Source organism: Rhinatrema bivittatum, chromosome 14 (genome assembly GCF_901001135.1).
Source record: "Rhinatrema bivittatum chromosome 14, aRhiBiv1.1, whole genome shotgun sequence".
Classification (NCBI taxonomy): Eukaryota; Metazoa; Chordata; class Amphibia; order Gymnophiona; family Rhinatrematidae; genus Rhinatrema; species Rhinatrema bivittatum.
The window spans coordinates 31,993,091-32,018,688 of record NC_042628.1 but is presented as its reverse complement, the minus strand read 5'-3'; the positions used below and the strand labels follow the sequence as shown (position 1 = coordinate 32,018,688).

Here is a 25,598-nt window from a genome sequence, read left to right as displayed (position 1 = left end):
TCTGAGCGGCGGGGACAGTGGGGGAGGGAGATCCCCCTCCCTCCTCCGAGTCGTCAGCATCCCCGTCTGAGGCAGACAAAATGGCCGCCACTCCTGCGCTAATCGGGAGCGAGCTAGGCCCCTGCCCCTCTACCTCTTGTACTCCTCGTGACTGTCTGCGTCGCGAAATGGCGGCCCCCCTTGCTGAATCGCCGCGCTGCAAAAGCCCCTCACCCCGGGGAGACACTGGGGGCAGAGGCCACGGGAGAGCCAGAGCCCTGGCTCTCCACAGGAGCTGCACGCCGTCCCCCTAGGCATGGTCTGCAGCCAGGTGGAAACTCCACCCCCTCCGGAGGTCCGGGAGAGTGCTGGCAGGCACGGCTGAGGAATGAAGGCGCAAGCCGAAGAAAAAAGATAAGATTCTGCAATTTAATTTAATTATTATTATTTTTTAAAGTAAACTCAGCTCATGGGGAACAGAGTTTGGGGGGGGGGGCGGGGAGAATCAGAGGAATGAAAGCGTCTCTGAGGGAGGGGGAGAGTGACCGGCCCACTGGTAAATCCTCCCCCTCTTCTCACCGGGCCAGCTTAAACGCAATCTGAGAAGTAGAGACAGGACAATGCCCTGCCTTGCCTGCCTGTGGCTGTGATCCAGTCAAAGGCTCTGAAGCTGTGTATTATTGCTTATATATAATTTTTTTTTTTCCCTAAGGTGTTCAAATCTGGTGGGGCACAGCCCAGGGAAAACAGAGATCAGGACCGCAGGTTATGCCTCTCAATCTGCTGGAGTCAGAGAAAATACTAAGGGATTGCAGGTGGCACCCCGGGTTATGTGGGTGGTGCTTTTCGGTTTCTCTCTGACTCCATCTGCTGGAAGAGAGGCATAACCCAGCAGTCTGGACTGATCCTGGTACGTACAGGGAACTTCAGTTAACTTATATGGTGAAACTGGATGTGTCAATTAATAATTCCACAAACTTTCTAAAGTTATGTTAGTTGATTTCTTTAACTGAATATCAGATTTTATTACCACTTCAATATTATCTTGTTTTACTTTAATAGGACTAATCAGCTTCGGAGTACTAGCCTCCTTTGGAATAACAAAAGAACTTTCCAAAGTATTCGATTGCATCATTTGCTCTGATAAATCCCCATTTCTCAGTTCAAGAGGTCTCAGACTTTCCTCCTGCAGATTTTCTGGACTCTCTAGGGTAAAACCCTCTACTTTTCCAGGTGGTGGTAGTGTAACCAGTGCGCCTGGGTTCAAAGATGTTTCTATGACCTGGGGGGAGGCATTCCGCTCTAACGCCTCTCCCGCAGTGGTCTGCCCTTCAGGGGTATTTTGTGTTGAGTCTAACCACTCTAGTACAGTCCTTTGTCCAGTTTCTGACATTACCACACCCACTGGAGGCCTTAACCTGGCCTTCCTTTTGGTATGTGGCATAATTACTTAGAAAAAATATAAGGAAATCCAAGCAATGAATTTGTACAAGATGGAATAATGCAAAAAAAAAAAAAAAGAAATGGAGATTTCACTTTAGAGGCTTTGAGGGAGAAAATATATATGACCTACCTGACTTGGGAACAGATTGCAAAAACCAGAATGCAATAATAAACCACTGAGGAGGCAGATCAGGCAGAATCCCGGCAAAGCCCAGCTTAGCCGCACGCCGGCTCCGCTGCGCGCCGCAGGAAGTTCAAATTTTATAGTCCGCTTCTGGGTCCCAGGCCACGCCCCTCGAGCGTCAGAATCAGCTGGGTAAGATTGTCGCCATTGGGGCAAAACAGCGTTTACCCCCGGAATCCTCAGCTGCACACAAGGTAATAGAAATCTCCTCTCCGCCTCAGTGAGATCAAGGCAGGCAGTTCAAATTTTATAGTCTGCTTCCGGGTCCCAGGTCACACCCCTTGAGTGTCAGAATCAGCTGGGAAAGAGTGTCGCCGTTGGGGCAAAACAGCGTTTAACACCCGGAATCCTGCTAATTTCTTTTTAAGAGTGAGAGCTCTGGATATTCAGGAGCACTGTTGGATATTCAATTTTTCCAAGAGCAATTTTGATTCTTGCAGGCCCTAATGTGTCAGGTGTTCTGTTCGAAATGAGGATCTGCTGAGTTCAACTAATGGTCCTTTAGTTTTTTTTTGTTGCTTCACAGCTGTAGAAATTCTAATAAATAAGGAGACTACTAGATGCAAAAAGTAATCATAGAAAAAGCACCTAGAATTTTTTGGAGTTTTTTAATCTTGTAATGGTGCTTGATTCTTGGTTTCGCCTTCACGGTTCATGTAGTCCACCATCGTCGCATTGTTTGATAGGATCCATACTGGATGGCTGCGTAACCTTGGCAGACAGGTAAGCAACATGAAATGTACTGCTCTAGTCTCTAACCAATTGATAGGCCATGACGCTGTTTTGACCACAGTCACTGCAGGGCCAGAACTTGCCTCCATCCAGAGAGGCTTGTAGAGGTGGTGACTTATCCAATTCGGAATCTCCAGTTCCGCAACAATCTCGAGATTGGTGCAAGTAAGCACCACGAAAAACTGTCTGGCTTCCCCCTCTAACTGAAGAGGAAGGTGAAACTCTTCCAATAATGGATTCCAGTTGGAGAAGAGCCCTCTGCAGAGGCTGCATATGTGTGAATGCCCAACGCATTAATTCCAATGTCGATGCCATAGAACCCAGACCTGTAAATAGTCCCAGACCCTGGGCACCGAAAGCTCTATCAGAAGCCTAATCTGACTGCAATTTCAGCAATCTCTCTCCGTGAGAAACATTCTCTCGGCCAGTGTGTCTACCTGAGCTCCCAGAGTTTACAAGAGAACTAAATGGCTTGTTACTAGGTTCACCACCCATCCTAGAGCCTTCAAGCGCATTTGTACCTTTTATACTGATTCTCGACAGAGGTCATTTGATTTTGCATGAATAAGCTAGTCATCCAGATATGGATATACAACACACCCTCTTTTTGCAATGCGGCTGCCCTCACTACCATCATCTTGGTGAAAGTATGTGGAGCCATCACCAGCCAAAGGGAAGGGCTCGAAACCGAAAATTATTCCCTTGGGACCATGAACCTCAGGAATCTCTGGTGCTCTGGCCTGATGGTTATCTGCAGATATGCCTCTATCAAAGTGAGAGATGCCCAGAACTCTCCCTTGCGTATCGCCGCTATGACAGACCTCTGAGTTGGATCTGAGTTTCAGTGCAGAAATGGGGAACTTTTGAGAGATGTATTTATTTGCTTTAACCAGTATCTCTTGAACTGGATACGGCGGGAAGAACCAGGGTGCTTAATTTAAAATTGACCTCTGGCCACACCGAACATGTTCAGGGTCCAAGCTAACAAACTCAGCAAGACATCTCTGTGAAAAAAGAAAAAATCTGAGCAGAGTCCAAAGCAGCTCTCACATATGCAATTTCTCCCTGAATTATCAGATTCACAAGATGACCAGAAGTACATTCAGTGCATAAAATGTATTTTCAAATGTTGGCTCTCACTCCTACACATCAGCCAGCTCAAGACAAATAGAAAGCTTCAGGTGGACTATAGTACAGTGGGCCCTTGAGTTATGACTGGCTCGAGTTACGAACAACTCGGGTTACGATCAACTTTCCCGGTCTTGAGTTACGACCAAATTTCGAGTTACAACCAAAATATTTCCATGTTTTTTGAGAGAGAGCGCGAGCCTAGCCATAATGCCCTCGTACTAGGTAGGTGTTTATACCCCTATATGAGGCCCACCTAGTTACTCGAGGTGAGGTGTAGGTATTAGTGTAAGGGTTAGGGGCCACTTTGACATGCAGAGGGTGACGTACGAACAGAACAGTGCATTCTTGTGAAGATTTGATGACCTTCGGATTGAGGAAACTCACCCAAAGATGTTCTCTCAACCTAGCTTGATGTTACCCAGGTAGAGAGTCCATATGCAGATATCATAAAGGAACTGGTGGAGGTGAAATTTTCTGGTAGGCTAGGCACATTTTATAACTTTTTTGTGAGTATACTAGGAAATTATTGGTGTTTCTGGTAATTACAGACATTATACCACCATTTTTTATTATAGAAATGGTTAGGTAAGGGGGTGCTTTGGAATGCATTATGGGTATTTCCTATGGAAAAAATAGCCTTGAGTTACAACCAGCCCTCTAGAACCAATTGAGTTCGTAAGTCAAGGGACAACTGTACTCTTCTACATGTTTGAGGAAGCAAAATTTGTGAGGTGGAACATTGGCACCAGCTGTGGACCTTTTTATTGTTCTACATTATGCAATGCCAGGGTGACTGCTATTAACATTAGCAAAAGTATATATACTTCCTGCTCTGAATGTACGTCTATCTTTTATCCTGGTTTGTTTTACTTCTGCCAAAAGCATGCAAAGCTTTTTTTGTTTTGTTTTTTATATTCCTGCTTGGTCCTGAGTAGCAAATTGGATTTCTTTTAATAGTCTTAAATGGCACATGCTAATTGACTACTAGCCCATTCAGACCACAGATGGGGCAATACAGGACAATAAAATCCCTGCCTGCCAAAAGCTGTAGCCTGCACAAGCTCTTGCACAGAAACTCTAAGGAGCATTAAAGAAGCCCATCCTGGAAGAAGTGAGTGTAGATTTCCATCTGGAAAGCAGAGATTGTACATATGTAGCTGGTTTCCATAATTGTATTGTATGTATTAATGTGTGTGAGAAATTTTGCTGTAACATGCTTTGAGCCCAGGTGGAATAAGAAAAAATGATGATTTCAAGATTTTTTATACCTAGAGGTTCCTTCTTCCACCTCCTATGTAACCACCCCTACTGTTTTCTTAAACATTTCCTGCCAGGGGGGAATACTCCACAACACTAGGGGGTGGGGGGTGCAGTAACTTTCTTGTCTCTGTTTCAGGCTCCTTTTAATTCACTATGCAGTCATATTTATGAAAGCAGTTTTGTTAATCAGAAATTAGTCTCACTCTTTAAATATCTCAACTTCAAAATCATAAAATTGGTTATAAAAACAAAATTGGATCCATTATTAAACAGAAGAACAGATCTGGTGTCCCATTAATTTCAGACTTGTTTTGCTGAGGGGCTTGTCTGTTTGGTCTTTCCCTGCAGATGCTTTTCTCAGACTTTCCTACAGCCACCAGCAAATTAAACCGATTCAGAAAAAATCTGCAGGAATCCAGACAGCCACGGTGGGACGAGAGCTGGGATCAGACGGTGCTGCCTGTGCTCAAAAACTCCCTGAATTACGGCACCGAGACTTCAGCAGCAACCTGATAGACGTGGGGTAACGTTTTACCTCACGTTTGGTTTAGTGGAAGTGGCACATTTGTGTGTAAAGGAAGACCACAGCACCTTTTCTACGAATATTACTGTATATGTTAGTAACTTGTAGGGTGCCATGAAATTCTGTGGTGGCGGAAATCACTTGAGAGGGATTGAAAAACATTCATATTTACATTTCTTTTTTTGGATTTGTTGGCCAGCAGTTGTTATATAGACATTAATTATGTGGAAGAATAAGTCCTTTATAATACTGATGCGGAAAAAAAAAATCACATGTTCCTGTTTGACTCCTATTACAACAGCAGTTCTAGTCAATATTTATTTAAAACCGTTTTTATATTCTAATTACTTGTCTAGTACTTTAAAAGGTAAATGAACAAAACCATTCCCTTTTCCATTTTATTCCTGAAGGCATAATTATGCAATGAATCTAAGTAAACTGAGGCTCTGCTTTTCTGATCTTGTATTGGTACCTGCCAAGGCAGTGTGCTGATATATATTCAAACAGCTGAATATGTTTTTTTGGTAATGTAAAGGTATACATAATATCTTTTCAAATTTTTGTTTGTTAATTAAGATATTAGAAAAGAGAGACTAAGAACAAAAGAAAGAAGCAACAGTGAATGAAAATGCAGGTTGATATTTTGAAAATTGGGTAGTGCTGCATCTTTTTATGACACCAGTCCAGAATATCAAATAAAGCCAGGATCTATTATTTATCAGCATGGTTTGCTCATGAGAAAAGCCTAAGACTCTTAGTGTACAAATCATCTCAGCAAGAGGAAGCTCAGCAAAAAATCCGTGTACTGCCCTCAGAAGCTGATCCAGCCTCTGAAGCACTTGTATGTTTCCAGGCTGTCTTCTGATTCTTGACCATGGCAAGTTAAGCCCACTAGGGCAAGAGAAGGAGGGCTCTTAATCATGTTTTGTGAATAAGTTGAGAATCTCGATACTTGAATCCAAATCATAAGGGAAAAGTGTCTTCGTATGACCAGGAATCACTTCCCAGGCAATCCCAGCTTTATCTGCCAAAAAAAAAAAAAAAAGAATGAAGTAGAGGTATAGTTCTTAGCATGTTTAGCTGCACTGTTAGGAGTGTGGTGCAGTATCATCAGGCAGTCCTTCACTGCTGGAACCTGCCTTTTAATACAAGATTAAGCACAAGACAGTAAACAGCTTGCAAGGATGCTATTAGGCTGCTGTATTTTAAGTAAGTTTGCTGGCCATGCTCGTTGTCAAATGATTTTCCATTCAGGAGCAATAATAAAATTGCCTACTCCCCCCCCCAATATATTCAGATTACAATTGTAAATGTTTCAGAGCAGCAATGCTCATATTAAAGTATGAATAGTTTTCTTAATGCTTCACTGTTTTATAACACTGACAGATAAAAATTTGACTCTGCAGATAGGTGCAACACCCCAAATTGTTTTTTTCTGAGAAAAACAATTGCTGTGAAAGAATACTAAATGTTTGAGCAAGATGGAAATTTTTGGCTCTGCAATTCATATTGGCAAACTAAGGCTGTCAAGCATTCCAGAGCAGGTATGCCTCGAAATTACAATAAAAATGTACAGCTTGTAGGACAGTCCTTAATATAGTTAAAAAAAAAAAAACCTGCTGGGGCAATTTTTTTTTAGTTCTGTTTAAGAAAACAAAGCTCCTGTTCCATTGATTAGAAAGTAAGAATGGCCAGCAGTCCTATGATCCTCCCTCTTTGCTGCTTGCTCTGTGCTGCGGTGTATAAAACCCTCGCTCACTGCTTAAGCAAAGAAGGAATAATACTGCCACCAAACACACTCACAAATTAGCGAGCCTGGTTAAGAACATTTCTTAAAGTGCAATTCTTGAAAGCCCAGGGTACTAACCCATTTTTAGCCAGGAAAAATACAGATGGGGACACAACAAGGCCCGTACTTCTGCCTGTGAGAAAAGCAGGCAGGGTTAGGTTGGAGGAGGCAGCATGCTGCATAGCCCTTTTTACATTTTCTAACCTGTGTGTGTTTTTCAGGGAAAATACAGGTGCGGATACTTTGGTTTTTCCCCTAGGTAACATTCAAGGGGACAGCGTACACACACTTTACTTTGCATCAGTTCTCAAGTCCGTAAGAAGCTACAGATGCTGCTTCGGGCTTCGGCATTAGTAGCATATAAATACAAATGCATAAATAACTTTGCCAAGCTTGCTGGCCATTACCATTTAAGGACCTGAAAGAAATGGCAGTAGGGCTGGGCCTGAATTCAGTAACATATAAAACAGACTTTGAGACCAGGCTTTTACTAATTTTAACTTCTATCCCACACCTCCACCCCCCAAAAAACAAAACACTTAAGTAGCAATTGCAGAGTAAAGGCCTTTTTATTTATTTTTTTTTTTATAGTTGGTAGAATAATATCTCTCTCTATCACAAAAAAATGAATGTTCTAAAACACAAATTATTTGCATGCTTATGTTAAAAGCACAAATTGATTTTAGTTGAATTTAATTCTTGTGTTCCTGATTTGGAGATATGTCATGCTACAAAAGAGAAACATTAGTCCAATAGCATCATGTGCCCTTTCAGTCTTCAGTTGTGTAACTGGATCTTGGTATTGCCCATAACCGCTCTCCTACTGCCTGTCACTTACTGAGTTCCGTTTGAAACTGGTGGTAGGTCTCTGGGTTACGAACCGTAGAGGCTACAAATACTTCGGCAGCTCTGCCATTTCTTCTGACATTTGAAATTCTTTGCAGCACACAGACTAGAGATAAAATTATCTGTGGGTCATATACCACATCTGCAGCAAAAAAAAACCAAAAAACAAACCCAAGTATTTAAGATGAAGAATAGACCACATGGAGAAAAATCAGTGGTTAACTAAAAACAAAAACTTTACAAGCTAACTCCATATTTATCATTGTGAAATCTCTCAACTAGTTTGCAGTTAGACAGCAAATATTCCACAAACAGAAATTATTCACCCTTGCTCTAGCTACATCTAAAGAATATCAACTTGTCTTAGCTATATTGTCTTCTGTTCTGGTGTTAATCATTGCTGGGGTCTTTTTATGTCCTAACAAATGTTATTTCTAAAATGTTTCATAAGACATGTACTAATTTGTCATGCCCTCTGTTTTTATAAATTTTCTTCTTAACATCAACTACAGTGTCCATTTTATGTGATTACTTTAGAAAGATTACCAACTTTGCATCAGTGCTTGTCAAGCCATCATGCAACTTTGTTTGACATTTTCCCTAACTGCATTACTCTTAGGTTCCAGTTTCTTTGTTTTTACTTTTCTGTCTTGTGCCCTCTATGGTCCCTGGCGGCATTTTCCCTTCCCACTTGATCTTGCCTGGGTGGCAGAGGGAACCCAGCGCCCGTGGGCTTGCGATGAGGAACATTGCAGTGCTATAGGCGGGGCCAGTAGGCGCTGATAGATTATTAACAGCCTTTTCCCCTCTCTCCCTTCCTGTTCCTGAGTGCATCATCTGCACAGTATGCTCAGGCTTCATAAGCCCTGTTGGCCAAACTTGGATCCTCCTGCACCAGGCCCCTTCCTCGTCTGCTTCTTTTTAGGGAAAATTAAACTCTCATAAAGTGTTAAAAGAAAAGCAAATTGAATGAGACGGGATTTAAGGAAGATGGAAGAGTGGTCGAAGACATGGCAGCTGACATTCAATGCCAAGAAGTGCAAAGTCATGCATATGGGGAATGGAAATCCGAATGAACTGTATTCGATGGGGGGAGAAAGGCTGATGTGCACGGAGCAGGAGAGAGACCTTGGGGTGATGGTGTCTAATGATCTGAAGTCGGCGAAACAATGTGACAAGGCGATAGCTAAAGCCAGAAGAATGCTGGGCTGCATAGAGAGAGGAATATCGAGTAAGAAAAGGGAAGTGATTATCCCCTTGTACAGGTCCTTGGTGAGACCTCACCTGGAGTATTGTGTTCAGTTCTGGAGACCGTATCTCCGAAGAGACAGAGACAAGATGGAGGCGGTCCAGAGAAGGGTGACCAAAAAGGTGGAAGGTCTTCATCAAATGACTTATGAGGAGAGATTGAAGAATCTAAATATGTACACCCTGGAGGAAAGGAGGAGCAGAGGTGATATGATACAGACTTTCAGATACTTGAAAGGTTTTAATGATCCAAAGACAACGACAAACCTTTTCCATAGGAAAAAAATCAGCAGAACCAGGGGTCACGATTTGAAGCTCCAGGGAGGAAGATTCAGAACCAATGTCAGGAAGTATTTCTTCACGGAGAGGGTGGTGGATGCCTGGAATGCCCTTCCAGAGGAAGTGGTGAAGACCAGAACTGTGAAGGACTTCAAAGGGGCGTGGGATAAACACTGTGGATCCATAAAATCAAGAGGCCGTCAATAAAGAGTGGGTGGCTAGCCAGAATGACGGCTACTGCCTGGAGACAATACCCTTATTCAATAAACATACACATGGTTACTGTGACTCCAACATCGCTCTAAGCTACAACAGCAAGAGGAAATGTGGAAAAAAGGATTTGCACTCACAAAGTGGGGAGTAGCTGGCTTGTTACGGCGGTTACTACCCCAAACCAAATAAGCCTGATACTTCACTTTCAATGCATATCCAGCATAGCTCTCTGCTTCAACGGCAGGGGAGAAGAAAAACTGATACTTCACGCATATCCAGCATAGCTCCCTGCTTCAACGGCAGGGGAGAAGAAAACCTGATACTTCACGCATATCCAGCATAGCTCTCTGCTTCAACGGCAGGGGAGAAGAAAAACTGATACTTCACGCATATCCAGCATAGCTCTCTGCTTCAACGGCAGGGGAGAAGAAAAACTGATACTTCACGCATATCCAGCATAGCTCTCTGCTTCAACGGCAGGGGAGAAGAAAAACTGATACTTCACGCATATCCAGCATAGCTCTCTGCTTCAACAGCAGGGGAGAAGAAAAAAGGATTCGCACTCACAAAGCGGGGAGTAGCTGGCTTGTTACGGCGGTTACTACCCCAAACCAAATAAGCCTGATACTTCACTTTCAATGCATATCCTGCTTCAACGGCAGGGGAGAAGAAAAACTGATACTTCACGCATATCCAGCATAGCTCTCTGCTTCAACAGCAGGGGAGAAGAAAAACAACCAATAAGGGCTGAACAACACAGTCTGGGTAAAACAAATAAGCATGGGTGTAGCTTGCTTATTGCGGCGGTTACTTCCCCTACTACCCATAACTAATCAAGCTTGATATTTCACTTGGTTGCAGCTCCATCACTGCTCTCTACATTAATGGTGGGGGTGGAAGGGAAATAGAACCAAAGAGCTAAGAGAAACAGATAAGTATGAGAAAAAAATGTGAAGCTTGCTGGGCAGACTGGATGGGCCGTTTGGTCTTCTTCTGCCGTCATTTCTATGTTTCTATGTTTCTATGTTTCAAATTGATGGAGAAGAGAAATGCTACATATGCTGGGTCACATGAGCATTATCCCTGGCTGATGTAGATGAGCTATCAAGACCATATGCCTTAATTTCTGAAGAAGGGCCAGCTCTGTTCTGGAAGGATCTGGTAGATCAGTAGAAAAGGTATTGCAACCTGCAGCAAAGCCACCTGCCAGACTTCCGTAGTACAGATGAGACATGCAATTAGTAACCTACCTGCTGCAATGACAATGTCAGCAGCAGTCTCTTTCAGTTGCTCTGCTGAGACAGAATCCCAGTCCAGATCCAGCACAGCTAGGGCGGTTCCTGCCATGGGTGGGTGCTCAGCCCTTCTTGTGGCTTGCTCCTCTGTCTCCAGCAGAAAACCATTCAGTTGGATATTCTTCCTGAGCTGCTGAAGGACATGTGGATGACAGTCACTGAATATATACTTCTTGGGTTTAGAAGTCTTGCAGATTGCTAGTCCTGTTAATCCAATCCCACTTCCCAGTTCTAAAACAGTCCTGAAGTTGAATAGTTAAAAAAAAAAAAAAAAATTATTAAAGCAAGGCATGCTTATTCAATTGGGGGGCGCAGCCATCAAACTGCATTTTTGGAAACAAGTGAAAAGCTAGTGCCCATCAGTTTGGACAGATTTCTGCCTGTCCAAACTGATGGGTAACTGAACAAATTAAGTTTTGAAGGCTATAATCTTCTCATTTCTTTTTTTTTTTTTTTTTTTTAACCAAGTGAAAGGTACCCATCTATAGCAAAAAGGTACTTGGAGACCATGTTCATTAGATAAAGCAAGAAAGTGAGAATTAGGAGTGTTTCTAATCCTGCTTCTGCTGCTCAGAGTGGTATTGCACAAGATATGTTACTTGCATTCAGGGATGGTGCAAGAGTAACTGGCACCCTCTGTGAGCTTTTGGTCATGCACCTCACCTCCAATTTAGTGGTGGGATTTTGCCATCCCCCAAAATTATGTTGCTCTAGGTGATTGCTTAATTTTCCTAATGTAAGCACTGGCCCTGCCTCCATTTGCCATGGCTTTTCTAAATACAACAGGCAAATAATAGTGGGAAGTATTTTTTTCTGTAGCTAGCTAGAGGATGAGTTCAGAAGAGAGAGCATTTTTATTTGGAGTTTATATATTGCATTATGTTTAATAGTGGGATTGTATTATTCATTTTAGCACTGCATTTGTATACTAATTGCCATGAGCTTTAAGGCTAGGGTGAGCAATCAAATTAAATAAAATTTACCCTATCTGGAAGTTTTCATACACCATTAAAATATATGCTTCTGCAGTGCTGTGGAATCTTGTTTGGCATAAAAGTATGCATTAGAAATGAATATCTTCAACTGCTTTCTGTCCTCAATTAAAATTGTAAATCAGAGTAGAAAAAAAAATTCTGCCACCTAATAATAAAAAGAACAAAGATAAGGGAGATCAACGTGAACTGGTAGAACTAGGGTTGCCTTCTCAACCAGGTCAACTTGAAAGAGGTTGAGCCAATCCTCATTTTGCCCCACTGCATGCATGGAGTTTTAGTTCTGAATTTCCTAAGACAAGTAGAACTACAGCTCTATGCAGCAGTATAAAAGAAAGATGGATCAGCCTCTCTGGGCTGACCCAGTGAGGTGGCAAGCGTATGCCCAGCTTGGGATGAGCCAGGAAAAATGGCTTCCTCCTGTACTAAAAGATGAAGTGTGCCTGCCGCCTGGTTATTCTTTCTCGTAATGAGACTTCCACTGCCTGACTTGCTTGCAAGGCTCCTGCGACACTGTAGTAGATACTAAACCCATGGATTATAGATCACTGAGCAAGTTAGAAACAAGTACAATTTAGATTACTTTTTCTTGGCTCTGCTGCTGTGCAATGCAGTTTACCTCTGTAAGGAGCAAGAAAACACAGACCCTTCCTTCTCTGATTTCCATCCTCCCCTCCCCCATACAATAATTTGCCTTCACTTTTTTTTTTTGGTTCAGCATTTTCTTTCTGCTCATTTTGGCTTCCAGTCCCATCAGACAGGCCGCTGTAGAGTGGGGCAATGTGAGTCTTAATTCACCATTGATTAATCTCTCCATTTGTTAAAGGAAAATGAGTTCTTACCTGCTAATTTTTGTTCCTGTAATACCACAGATCAGTCCAGACAAGTGGGTTTTGCAACCCTACAGCAGATGGAGGCACAGCACCAATCCAGGCATAACTTCTGAATCGGAGGACACAAATGCTTGACTCCCTTTATGAACTGAACTATATCAGGATGAGAGGCCAACGACCTCCCCCGCAACTTGCCCCTAAGGGAACGTGAAGTGAGCTGTAGGCTAGATCCTTAGACAACCCCTGCTACAAAAAGGCTAAGATATGCAGAACATCCACAGTCAGGGGATCCAGTTGCTGATGAAGACACCAAGACTCAAAACCTTTCCAGAGCCTGACGTATGCCAGAGAAGTAGAGGGCCTTCTAGCCTGGAGTAAAGTGGAAATAACTGGTTCCGAATATTATTTCGGGCGTAACCGCTGCCTCTCAAATGCCAATTCACAAGATAAAAGTGATCCTCCAGATCCGAAAACATGGGCCCCTGCTGAAGCATCCCTGACAGGTGAGCTAACCCGAGGGTCCCTCTATCGCGAGATGCACCAGATCCACGAACCTCTGTAGCCGCAGCCACTCTGGCGCTACCAGCACTACATTCCCTGGATGCGACTATGCGCTGCAAAATTCGACTGACGAGTGGCCAAAGCACATAGAGGACGACTCCCGTCAGCCATGGACACACTAGAGAATCCAGACCCTCTGAGCTGACTTCCCTTGGATCTCATGGCCATATGTGCCAACTGGAAAACACCCCACCTGGCACAGATGCGATCCCAGGCTTCTGGAGACAATTCCCATTCCCCTGGATCTAGTTGTTGCCTGCTGAGGAAATCTGCTTGTACGTTGTCCATTCCTGCGATGTGAGAAGCTGCTATTCCCTAGAGGTGACGTTTCACCCAAGCCAACTGCTCTGAGGTGCCAGAGCCACTGCATGATTCTTCGTCCCTCCTTGACGACTGATATATGCCACCGTCATCGCATTGTCAGAGAACAGGTGAACCATCCAACCTTTTTGATCCAGGGTAGGAAGGCCTCCAGGGCCTGGCGGACTGTCCTTGTTGCCAGTCGATCAACCAGGACATCTCCACTGTTGACCAAAGAGCTTAGGCACACTGCCACCCCCAACCCTTGAGGCTGGTGTCTGTGGTCACTACCACCCAGTTCAGGGCCTCCAGCTCCACTTCCTTTTCCAGGTTGTGACAAGAGCCACCACGAGAGACTGGACTTAGATTCCCATAGAAGAGGCAAAGGCAGATCATACCCCTGAGAATGGATTCTACCTGGACAAGAGCACCTTCTGCAAAGGTCACATGTGTGCAAAGGCCCATGCAACCAAAGCCAACATGGAAGGCATGGAGCTTAGGACATGCAAATAATCATAGACTGTCAGTACCGACAGATGTAGCAAGTGTGCCACCTGTGCTTGTAACTGTGACAGTCTGTCCACTGTCAGGAACATCCTGCTTATCTGGGTATTGAATCGTGCCCTCAGATACTCCAATCACTGGGTCGGAACTAGTTGACTCTTCGTCACGTTTATCACCCAACTCAAGGTGTCCATAACTAGCTAAATGGATCAAATGCATTCTTCCTCCATCTTCGCCCAAATGAGCCAATCATCCAGATCCACATGGACCAAAATTCCCTCTTGCCACAAGGCTGCTGCCGCCACCACCACCATGACCTTTGTGAAGGTTCGAGGTGTCATGGCAAACTAGAAGCGAAGAACCTGGAATTGAAAATGCTATCCTAGCACAATGAATCAAAGAAACTTCTGATGGTTGTAGCTGTAAGCCCCTGTCAGGTCCAACAATGCCAAGAATTCTCCTTTGCGGACTGCCTCTACAACTGTGTGCAATGTCTCTATTCGAAAACACGGAAACCACAAGGCTACATTCACCTTTTGCAAATCTAGAATGGGACGAAAGGTGCCCTCCTGTTTGGGGACCACGAAATAAATGGAGTATCTTCCCTGTCCCTGCTGGAGCAGCACAGTTGGAACTATTGTGTTTAAACTTGGTAACATCTGCAGTGTGCCCGTTACTCCTTCTCACTTGCTTCGAGATGAACAGTAGGACTCTAGAAAGGCCTCACAGACCAGGCACGAAAATTCTAAAGCATAGCTGACTCTTACCATCTCCAGGACCCAGTAGTCCGAGATAATATTGGCCTACTCCTCGAAAAAGCTGGACCATCTGCCCCCTACCACTTCTACGGAGGAATGGGTGACCCTGGCTTCATTGTACTGACTTTCTTCCTCCACTCCCCTGACTGTCAACATCCCTGGAGGACCTGAGGGAGCCTCAAAATGACTTCTATTGTCCCAAAGCCAGTTTTGAGACTAAGGCATTCTTGCTTGACCGGAACAACTGTGAATCCCAAAAACAGGAATGGGACAGGAAAACAGTCTTACTGCTCCTTTTATCCTCTGGTAACATGTTCCCTTTAGACTCCCCCCAAAGTCTTCATCAACTTTTCTAATTCCTCCCCAAACAGGAGTTTTACCGGGAAGATTACACAACTGGGATGTAGACCATATGTCTGCAGACCACTTGCACAACAACAAAAGCCTGTGTGCCGTCCCTGCTCAGACCATGCTCCTGGCTGAAGTATGTACCAAGTCATATAGTGTATCCGCCACATAAGCCCCTCCAGATACCCAGACTGCATGGGACTGAAAACCCCAGTTGAGGCCTGTTCCTGTGCTTTCTGAACCCAGCACAAACACGCCATCTCCATCATACTGCTACAAATCATGGCATGGAACCTCAAGGTGGAAACTTCAAATATGTTTCAACTCAATCTCCAATTTGCGGTCCTGCACGTCCTTCAGCCATCCACTGGGATGGTCGTCTTTGCAGTAACCACTGAAACTGCACCATCCACGTTAGATATTTAGGCGCTCCAAGGTCTCTTCCATCAACAGGTAAAGCTTAGCCATAACCCTGCCAACCTTCAGGCCTGCTTCCGCAAAGTCCCATTGCCTGTTCACCAGCTTCTGAGGCAAGGGAAAGGTTCTAGGAGGACCTTGTGGCCTATCCAAGACCGGATTCACCCCTTCATTATCAGACTTTTCCTGAGCCACCTTAACCCTTATTTTATTTATTTAAAATTATTTATATACTGTTTTTATACATAATTGTAGTCAAAACAGTTTACATAAATTAGAACATACCTAATAAGCCATAAAACAATCTAAGTAAATTAAAAAATTAAGTTAACAAAAAATAAAAACTATCGAGAAAAGAAAGGGAGTCAGTTTAGGTAGGAAGAAATGTTTAAGGTGTGGAACATGCATCAAAAGAGCTTAGTTCCTCTAATAGCTGGGGAATAAGGGAACACAGTTCCTCCTACTTCTTAAAGATCTGGACCACCTGAGGCTCATCCCCCCCCCCCCCCCCCGGTAATTCATTTGGATCAGGGTCATCCTTATTAACATCAGCATCCACATCTGAGGCTGCAGGATCCTCCTGCAGATCATCAGAATCGTCCAAATCCCTGGCATCAGCCTCTGTTCCTGCGTAACCCAGGCCCAAGCGTTGTCGCAAGACTCCAGAGCCTCCTGAAGACACCCCCTTTGGTCTTTTAGAAGAGCGATCTGGATGTGTCTCTCTGGGCCACTCCCTCCCCCCCTGCTTCCTTCCTCGCCAGGAAGGGCTTGTGCAGGCGGACAAATTCTGGAGAAAATTCCTCTGGATTCTCAGCCCCCAGGACAGAACAGGCTCTCCTCCCCATCCTGTCCTACCGATGAAAGAGGAGTGGAATCCCAGGCACGGCGCCTCCCTGTGTTCCTCCTGGGACTGCAGCTGCAGCCCCAAAGACCTGAGAGCCTGTGCACTGATCGCCACTCCCGCAGAGGATCTCTCTTCCGCCAGTGCACGCAGCAGGTACAGAAGGAGTGTGCATTGAATCTCACGGACCAGAGACTGCACGCTTTGGATGCTAAAAGAAAAAAAATTCAGGCTGAGCGCTGCTGAAGAGAAAAACATGCAGGCACCTGTGGCTTAGGCGCTCCTGCACCAGCACATAGCAACCCTCCTTTCCTCTAGATCCCCTCACGGAAGAAAGGCAAGGGTGGCTATCTATCTCTCTCTCTCTCGCCCCCCTCCTGCCAGCGCCGACCCCGTTCTTGATTTCAGATAAACTGCATTGCTAAATTTATTTATTTATTTATTTTTTTAAACTTAAACTTTAAAAAACAGAGTTACTTCCCTTGAAGAAGACTGCAGCTTGCAGGAGGAGACTGAAAAGGCAATGAGGGAGAACACTACCCTGGCTATCAGAACCTCCAGAGCACAGTGGGCTACAGCCAGATAGAGGTTTCCAGGCCCCCACCCCAGTTGCCCGGCTCCACCTGAGGGATGGTCCACGAAGGAACCTAACACTGTATATTTTTGGTCAGCGTGCAGGTTTGCACCTCTACCATCTGCTGAAGACAGAGAAATACTGAGGGACTGCAGGTGATACTCTCGGTTATGCAGCAGTGCCTCAACATTTTTGTTCTCTGCCTCCATGTGGTGGTAGGGATGCAAAACCTGCTTGTCTGGACTGTTCTGGGTATGAATAGGAATGCCCTTTTCATCTAGCTCAACTATCATAGTCTGCAGCTAGATCCAGAAGCTAATTGGCAAAGACATAGTCTGGCCATTAGGTATCATAGTTTAACGACAACCGCAATGTCTTCTCCCCTCTCTCCTACCATGTTCAGAGAAGTCCCACGGTCTGGCCTGATCTGGGTACATACAGGGAATCCAAGTTACTACTGTAGTCTTCTTTGATCTTCTGCCATTCTGAATAAATGATCAGACACGTTCCCATACTTTAACTCCCAACGTTACCCCTATTGCTCATTTCTTTTTTTTTTTTTCAGTCATTTCCCCAAGCATACTTCAAATATCACAATATTTGTTTCTATCACCTCTGTTGCTAGGTTATTCCACATACCCACCACCACCTCAGTAAAGTATTTCCTCTGAGTCTTCTTCCTTCCATATCATCCTTGAATTTTTTTTGTATGGAAAATTGTACCTTCCTGTATTATTGAAACCTGTTTGCTATTTACTGCATACAATCAAAGTAGAAAAAGAAACGGACCTTTCTCTTTACTTTATTACTGAAATGTGATATCTAGTAGCCATCCATGCTGATCAAGTGGTGTTAAGAAATAAGTCTGCATGCAGCTAACTTTAATACATTGCTGTACACAAACCTAACCCAGCTACCTGTCCGTGAAAAGGTGAGAGTTCCCAATTGCCCATTCAGCTAGATAAAGAGCAGCTTCCCAAGTGATGAGGCCGGTGGTTCCTTGCGAGATCATAGCCATGCTCTCCAAAAGCGTGACAGAATTTCCCGAGGGCTGCAAACACAACAGAAAAATAAGCCCAAGATTAAAAATGCCACCAGGTTTGTCAAATCGGTGTGTGAGAAAAAGAAAGGCGGAGCAACTTTCAAGTGTGCTTCATTATTTATTAAGCAATAGTGCAACAAAGACCTCCCTCACCTCTAAGCCCTGTATTGTACTCTTCAAAAGTTGCAGGCCAGCGCTGTAGATTAGCCGAGCAAGCCCACAAGCTTTAAAAAAGGCAGTGCTAGTATTACAGAGAGAGTGGCGCACTGTGCAGGTACCTGGATTTTACTTGCCTACCTCCCTCAGGGCAGGGGTGCCCTGAGGGAGGAGGCATGGAGAGCGTGTGCATGTTTGATGGCTTTTGACCCCCATCTTGAATATGTCACAATTCTATTCTCAAAAGACCGAGGTCAACCTTCCTTTGCTGTGTTTCAGAGATCAGATTTAAGTTGAGGGCAGAGGTCAGGCAAAGAAAGTGCCAAAAAAATCAACTATGTAATTTTGAAATAGGGCATTGTTTATTAAAAAAAAAAAAAAAAAAAAAAGAGAACTATGTTTCCAGCAATTTCTGGAAGGAAAATAAGTTGAACCAATGTGTACAAAGTAAAAGGTTCTGTAAAAAGCACTTTAGAGCTTTCACTCAAATTTTATCTCTATATTTTAAAGAGGCAGATAAGAATCCTGCAGTGCTTTTTTGTAACAACAAAAGATGGCAACAGTAGAACAGCGCACACAAACATCAATGCAATACTTTTTTTCAAATTTACTCAGTTTAGTATTGAAACAGACTACCTGAAGATTAGTGAAATGAGATCAAACTTTCATTGCACTAATTTCTACAACTGAGATTCAAATCTTTATCATTTCTCAAAACTAACACTAAAATATTTTTTTCATTAAGTGCTCTAAAATTCCATTGCATTTGTAAAAAAAAAAAAAAAAGGCATTATTAAAATTGCTTCAAAATTTGTCCCTCCTTTAACAACGTGCCATCTGAGTCCAGTTCCTAACCATGTAGTCCATCTCATTGTGCAAAACATATCTTAGTGATGAAAATCTTCAATGTGTGCTTTTTTTTTTTTTGGCACAAATTTTGGCTTCTCAAAGGTGCAGGAAAATAAGTGCTTAGAGAAAAGATGTGAGAGATCAAAATTTAAGCAGCAAACTGCTTTGCAGGCTCTATGACCTTCCTTTGCCCCTTCTTTATTAGAATATTATAGCGTATAATTATACATCTTTCTGTTAATGTGAGTTATAAGGCCTTTACTGATGTGTCCTAATGTATCTAGGCATATGGGCTTATTTGAAAGCATCAAACCCCAAGCGTTTAAATCGACTCTAAAGGAATGGTATCAGTTGGCTGGGCAGATAGGATTGAACATTTTGGTCTTTATTTAAAAATAATTTACATGCTGCATAATCCTACATCCTTAACGGCTTTCATAAAAGCATACACTGTAGTCATAGTACAAACAACTTGACATCCCCATCAAACAGCAGCATTTGTATCTGCATGCAAATTGATCTCCTGCATGCTCATTGCAGATATCCTGACAACCCAACTAGCTAGGGGGTCCCCCAGGACAGGTTTGGTAACCAGGGGCTTCAGAGTAGCACTAGCACAAGCTTCTGATAAGCAGTACTGAAACCCTGACTTAGGTACACGTAGTGCAAGCACAAATAGCAAAACAGCTCAGCCAAGTTTTGGGTGGGCTGTAAGAATTCCTTTAACGCTGGTTCCAGCATCTTCAGGTCATTTGAAAAGGGAACTAAAAAAGTAAGAAGCCTGCTGTCAGTTGTGGGCTGCTGCAGCAGCCTTCCTGGAAACGAAACACAGTAGAGAAAGAGTGGAGTGAACAGGATGACTAACTCCGCTACAGTGATGCCCCTTAAAGCAAACATGGCTGTATAGCAAGCATGTTCATATTGTGAAGCCTCATTTTCTTCCATTGTGTTCCAGAAAGCAAAACCCATCGCACTGAGCCCAGTTCTTCCTATGGAGAAAAAGGGCTAGGGCCGACTGTACGACGACCTCTATTAGTGATCTAAGTTTTGCTTCAGCTTAAAACTTACTCCATTTCTGCCCTGGTGCTTTTCCCATTTCCAAATACTGAGGAATATTTTCCCTGCTCAATCCAGGACAGCTTTTATACCGAAACAAATGTTTGCAGTATCTGCCACTTAAAGTCTGCATAAGTACCATCGGACGAAGTTGAGTAGGTAAATGCATATTTGTACATACGTTTCTTCAATACTTAGTCACAGATTGGTGGAGAAAATACTCTCCCTTCATAGGCAGTGGAGAATTATCTTCAATAAAAATTTTACTTTACAAAGTTACTAAATCAATTATGATTTTTCACTAGTACCAGTAGGTAGCTTTTGTGACAGAGGGTGGAGTCTTCCATCCTTAATACAGCAGCAAATGTTTCATACAGTTCATCCAGGGGTTCAGAGGCTGTAGACTCATGCTGCATGAAATAAAGACAGTGTAAGATTCCAGATTTCCAAATGGGGAAAATAGAAGAGATTTGTTTGTCTAAGCTGCCCAGCTAAAACCATAACAAATGAGATACATGAAGATCAATTTTTTTGGTCATTTTTTTTTTTTTTACACCTGAAAATAAGAGCCAGCTAAAAATGGACCAGTACTTCTACACCTTTATTTTTTTTTCAGACTCTGTTTACTATGATAATGACAAGGGTACATCAAAACAAGAGAAATAAACCAGAACAGGCTGACTTTCAGGAGCTGAGGTCAGGGGGCGGTCTTAAATGATTTCAGTCTCTCAATCTCACAGGGTACTGCACTGCACTCATACATGGAATTGCTAGAATGTCTCTCTACTGCTGATAAAGCTGTATCCCAAACATTAGGCAAGGTGATAGTTCAGGGCAATAAGCCCCACTTTCAATTTACCTTTTTAATGAGCTCTGATAAGAAGAGCCTCCTATATTTCACTGAAGGAGGATGTTCCCTACATAGCGGGTGAAGGACAGTCTAAAAAAAAAAAAAAGTACAATATCTGGGTTATAGAAATATTCAAATTTCAGAATAAGAGACAGCTACCCAGTAAAGCTTACATGCACTCAGCGCCATACCATGCTGCCATATGGTGCAGTTTTGAGGCAGATTGAAATGCACTGCCAAATCATAATTAGAGGCACGTGATCTGGTAATCCAAGCAGCACGCTTTGGGCTGAAAGAACACAGAGGATGCAAATTCAATCCCACCGGTCCTGCTAATCCTCTGTGTGACTTGAGGCAAAACCTTCATCATTCTGTGCCTCCATTAACTCAACAGTAATTGCACAGTAATAACATATTTAACTAGTAGTACTGTTAATGTGTATTCTTTTTGGAAGCTGTTATGAAATTCAGGTATCAGAACTGTTAGACTTTTCATCCCAGCAGTATCGGTTATAGAAAGTATGTTTTTGTAAAATGGCAGAACTGTGATCCTGGTTGCGTAAAAGATGGTATTATTCACATTAAATGTGAATTCCTGGCATTTTATCATTAGTACATCTAAGAGTATAGCACAGCCTTTAAAGAGTCTTTGAATGACATAAGTTGTGCAGCTCTAAATTAGAAGCAAGAAAATGTTGAAGGTGGTACCTCCTCCTAAAATACTAGTTTGTCTGTTCTACTAGGTCCAGTACTGGTTAAATAATAATGACTTGGATTTATACAGTGCCTTTCACCCAAATAGCTCCTCAGGGGCTTGACAGGCAGTTGCTTCTGTTATTTGGACTGCAGGAAGGTTTCCCCGAGGGGGCCAGGGAAGAGGGAACAATGTTGTAGTAAAAACAAAACACTTTTAATAAGTAAGACACAGATATAGGAGCCTCTGTACTAAACAGTTTTTCCATATTGTGCTTTATGGGAAAAATGTGTGGTACATAAACCCTTAGTAACTTGTCCTAAAGCACACAAAGTGAGATTTGAAGGTGGATCCCAGGAACATTTCTCTCTTGCTTGCTTTAAAAGTGTAAATACAATCACTACACCCAGGAGCGGCTCAAGGCAATCTGCTGCCTGAGGCGAGAGAGTGCCCCCCCGTGGCATCCATAGAAACGACGGCAGAAGATGACCAAATGGCCCATCCAGTCTGCCCAGCAAGCTTTTGCACTTTTTTTTCTCTCTCATACTTATCTGATACTCTTGGCTCTTAGTAACCTTTTGGTTCTATTTCCCTTCCACCCCGGCCATTAATGTAGAGAGCAGTGTTGGAACTGCATCTAAGTGAAATAGCTTAATTAGTTAGGGGTATTAACCACCGCAATAAGCAAGCTACACCCGTGCTTATTTGTTTACCCAGATTATGCTGGCCTGGCCCGCAGCAGCCCTCCTCGCCTGTCTGGGTCGGCAGGGGCAGGCAAGGTGAGGTGGAAGTCTGTGGCATTCTGAGAGGGGCATTTTTTTGTTGCCTCAAAATTCTGCCGCCCGAAGCAGCCACCTCACCCTGCCTCATTATAGAACCGCCTCTGACTACACCACGCCTCCTCCTTACTGACAAAGAGAGTGCAATTATTACCATCTTCAGAATGTCCAGCAGCAGCCGTGTGTCTGATGAATTCTCTAGGTTTTGTTTCAGATCCTAATAAAAGAAAGAGGGGGGGAAGCAGGAAACATTAAATTCAAGGAAGCCTTTTATTGGGCACATGGTAAATGATGGCTGAAAAAGACCAAATTGGTCCACCCAATCTGCTCAGTTACATTTCTTCCATATGGGACAGATGAGAATATACTTTCCCATACTTGACCCAACCCCAGCTCCCCAGGTCTTTTTTTCCTGAACTTTTAATCTCTTTCCTACCATTGCTTTCCCTATCAGGCTCCAGTATGCCCAAAATCTGGCTTCTACCACCTCTGCTGGCACATCATTTCAGGCTTTATCCTTGTCTGTAATTACCGCTTTCTTCTGCTGCATATGGATCTAGATGCACCAACAACAAAATATCTATAAATAAGAACTAATATTGTATATATCTTTATTCCTGATGCCTGTCTAGGTGCTCTCTGACTCTGGATCCAATTAAAGAGTAGTTTGAGCTCTTTTCAGACACATAGCATGGGGTAGAGAGAACCAGAGAAAAAATTGTTGAGTCAATTTCCTTCAATCAGCAAATTACTCTACCTGAAGGTGCTGGAAAGGCTGCTTCCCTAGTTTCCCCTTCCAGTATTTAGGAGTTTGTAGATTTGGTTATAATCCAAACAGCAGTAGCAAGCTGCAAGACTAGCAGTGGGGTGATCGGTGTGGAGTAGCAGTTATGACACCCATAGTATGACTAAGGCTGCACTGCATTTTCAAGAAAGCACTGGGGTAAGATGCATTAAGCAATCATGGTAAAAACTCTTTACATAGCAGGGGGAGGCCAGATGTTCTTGATAATGACTTTGGAAATGTAGAGCCAAGGCTTAGGCTGTCGCATGTGTGTGTATATATGAGAAACAGCATGACCTAAGGACCAAGAGTAGTTTATAAAAGGGGTGGGGTGATGGAGGGGGTTACTCACCGCCCAGCGGAAGGAGCTCAGCGGTTTCGCAGCCAGAAAAGTGCGTTCAAAGGAGCTGCATAGCTCCCGCTCCTGTTCCATCAGTGCAGCCTGGTGTGCAACAACTTCCTGCAGTCAGAATCCTTGGCACAGGGGAGTAAGTGAGGCACCAGCAGCAGCAGAGGAGCATCCCCCCCCCCACACCCCACACCTGTGTTTTGTCTCAGCTTCCCATCCTGGATTCTGTTGGGTATTGCTAGATCGGAAATACAAAGTTTCTATCTTAGAAAAAATGATAGTACACTGTAAAAATGAAAAAATGTACATTGCAAATATAGAGCCCGATGGAAAATGGTTAAATAGGTCTAGAACTGCATGCCAACTTAACAGTATGCTTTAAGAAAATAAAAGTGATTTTGATGTATGTTATTACTTGATAAGAATGATGGAGTCCTGGCCAGGTGCTTCTGCTCTGGTTCTAATTTTCAAATTTATCAAAACAACATTTCATAAAATACACCTTTAAATTGTCACTTGGAAAAATAAGCAACAAAACTAGAACCACTGTTCACCCCTTCATCCAGTATTTACATCCCCAGCCCCCGCTTGCTGTTCCGCCTCCTTTGAGCACCCTCAAGCTTATTCTGTGTTCCTCCATCTTCCCCTCGCTTCTTTCCACAGAGGCCTGGCTGCCCTCAGTTTAGGTGCAACAGAAACACTCTTCCACCCACGAAAGACGCTCCCCTTTCCCCGGCGGACCGCAGCAGACTGCAGATTTCCCTCTCTTTTGTCCTGGTTCCTGTGGACTTGGCACCACCTAGTTCCAGAGAGGGGGAGGATGATGTTATGGGGCGCCTGCCACCCCCACCCCTTATATTACTGGTTTGTCCACGTGCAATGTCACAGTCGGCCAAACTGTTAACATAAGAAAGCTAAAAATGCATATAAAAAATCCAGTGCTTTGTAACCGCTCTGAAACTAGGTTTGATCTTGGATTTGTATTTAAGATTTAATTGCCTTTCCAAACCCATGCTCAAGGCCAGTTATGTTTAGGTACAGTCAGTATTTCCTTGCCTCAAAGAGCTTATAATGTAAGTGATCTTAGGAACAGCAGAATCAAAGTCCAGACATCAGGACGTAGGGCTGCCCCTGCCTTCCCACTCCAGACAAGAAGCACTGGGCACCATAAGAAGCAATGCGATCAAATTCAAGAAACAGGCTCTCTCCCCCCCCGGCGCGAGGCAAGCAGATGGCTGCAGGAGAAAGAGAGACTCCGCTGTCTGCACCGCAGGTAGGCACAGAAAGAAACTGAAAACAGCCTGGCCCTAGGCAATGACAAAAGGAAGGCGAGCTTCCACCCTCCTAACGCACGCGTCTCCAGCCAGTTAACTACAGCACAGGGGAGAAAGGGAACGCAAGCACTTACACTGTTTTCTTCCTCCCACTACAATCAGGATCGTAAAGGAACAACGGAACTAATTGCTCAGACTTAGCTGATTGGCTGCAGAAGTCAGCTTAGAGGACTCACACAGGATTAGCTGATTGGCTGCAGGGAACCCGGAAGTGAAAGTGTTAGGCGGGCAGCCACTGCAGGCTAGATTTAAGCTAACAAGTAAGTTATGTCGCTAATGTGGCAAGTTTTTGTCCCTATTGTCTAGTTGCTGCACTGAAGGGTGTTCTATTAAATCAGTGAGAAAAAAAACCCATTATTCAACGTTTTCGGATTTTTAAGATTTATTGGTCAATCATTGTACCATGGAGCCAATAATTCGCAAGACTGGCAGGGCAGAGTTATCTTATTACAAAAGGCACCGATGAATCTTCCGTCCTGGATGTGTAAAGAGACTGCTCCCGTGTGTAGTTAGAAGAGTAACACATTTTTATGAAAAAGAGTGTTAAAAAAAAGAAAAAGAGACTGTGTAATACAGGGCTTCCCAGACTTTTAGCCAGTGTAACCCAATTTCTCATGACCCCAGAGGAAGTTCAAAATAAATTAGGTGTGTGGTC

At 43.5% G+C, this 25,598-nt stretch overlaps 2 protein-coding genes across 6 annotated transcripts in view; one reads left to right on the top strand and one right to left on the bottom strand.

Moving 5' to 3' along the window:
* ALG1 (ALG1 chitobiosyldiphosphodolichol beta-mannosyltransferase) overlaps positions 1-8,393 on the top strand; it is a 488,005-nt gene extending 479,612 nt beyond the window's left edge. For all 5 annotated transcript variants that reach the window (XM_029577321.1, XM_029577319.1, XM_029577317.1 and 2 more), the window contains one exon: positions 5,078-8,393. In XM_029577321.1, the coding sequence (XP_029433181.1) occupies positions 5,078-5,242 (165 nt within the window). In that variant the 3' untranslated portion in view covers positions 5,243-8,393. The remainder of the gene's footprint in view (positions 1-5,077) is intronic.
* Positions 5,944-25,162, bottom strand: EEF2KMT (eukaryotic elongation factor 2 lysine methyltransferase). The gene is made up of 9 exons (XM_029577322.1): positions 25,018-25,162; positions 23,613-23,847; positions 22,631-22,693; positions 21,013-21,093; positions 20,462-20,563; positions 17,968-18,101; positions 10,878-11,164; positions 7,880-8,029; positions 5,944-6,276 (listed from the first exon to the last, which is right to left on the bottom strand). Exons 2-9 carry the CDS (start codon positions 23,691-23,693, stop codon positions 6,167-6,169), a joined length of 1,008 nt encoding a protein of 335 aa, XP_029433182.1. The 5' UTR covers positions 23,694-23,847; positions 25,018-25,162; the 3' UTR covers positions 5,944-6,166.
* Positions 25,163-25,598: the final 436 nt, after the last annotated feature.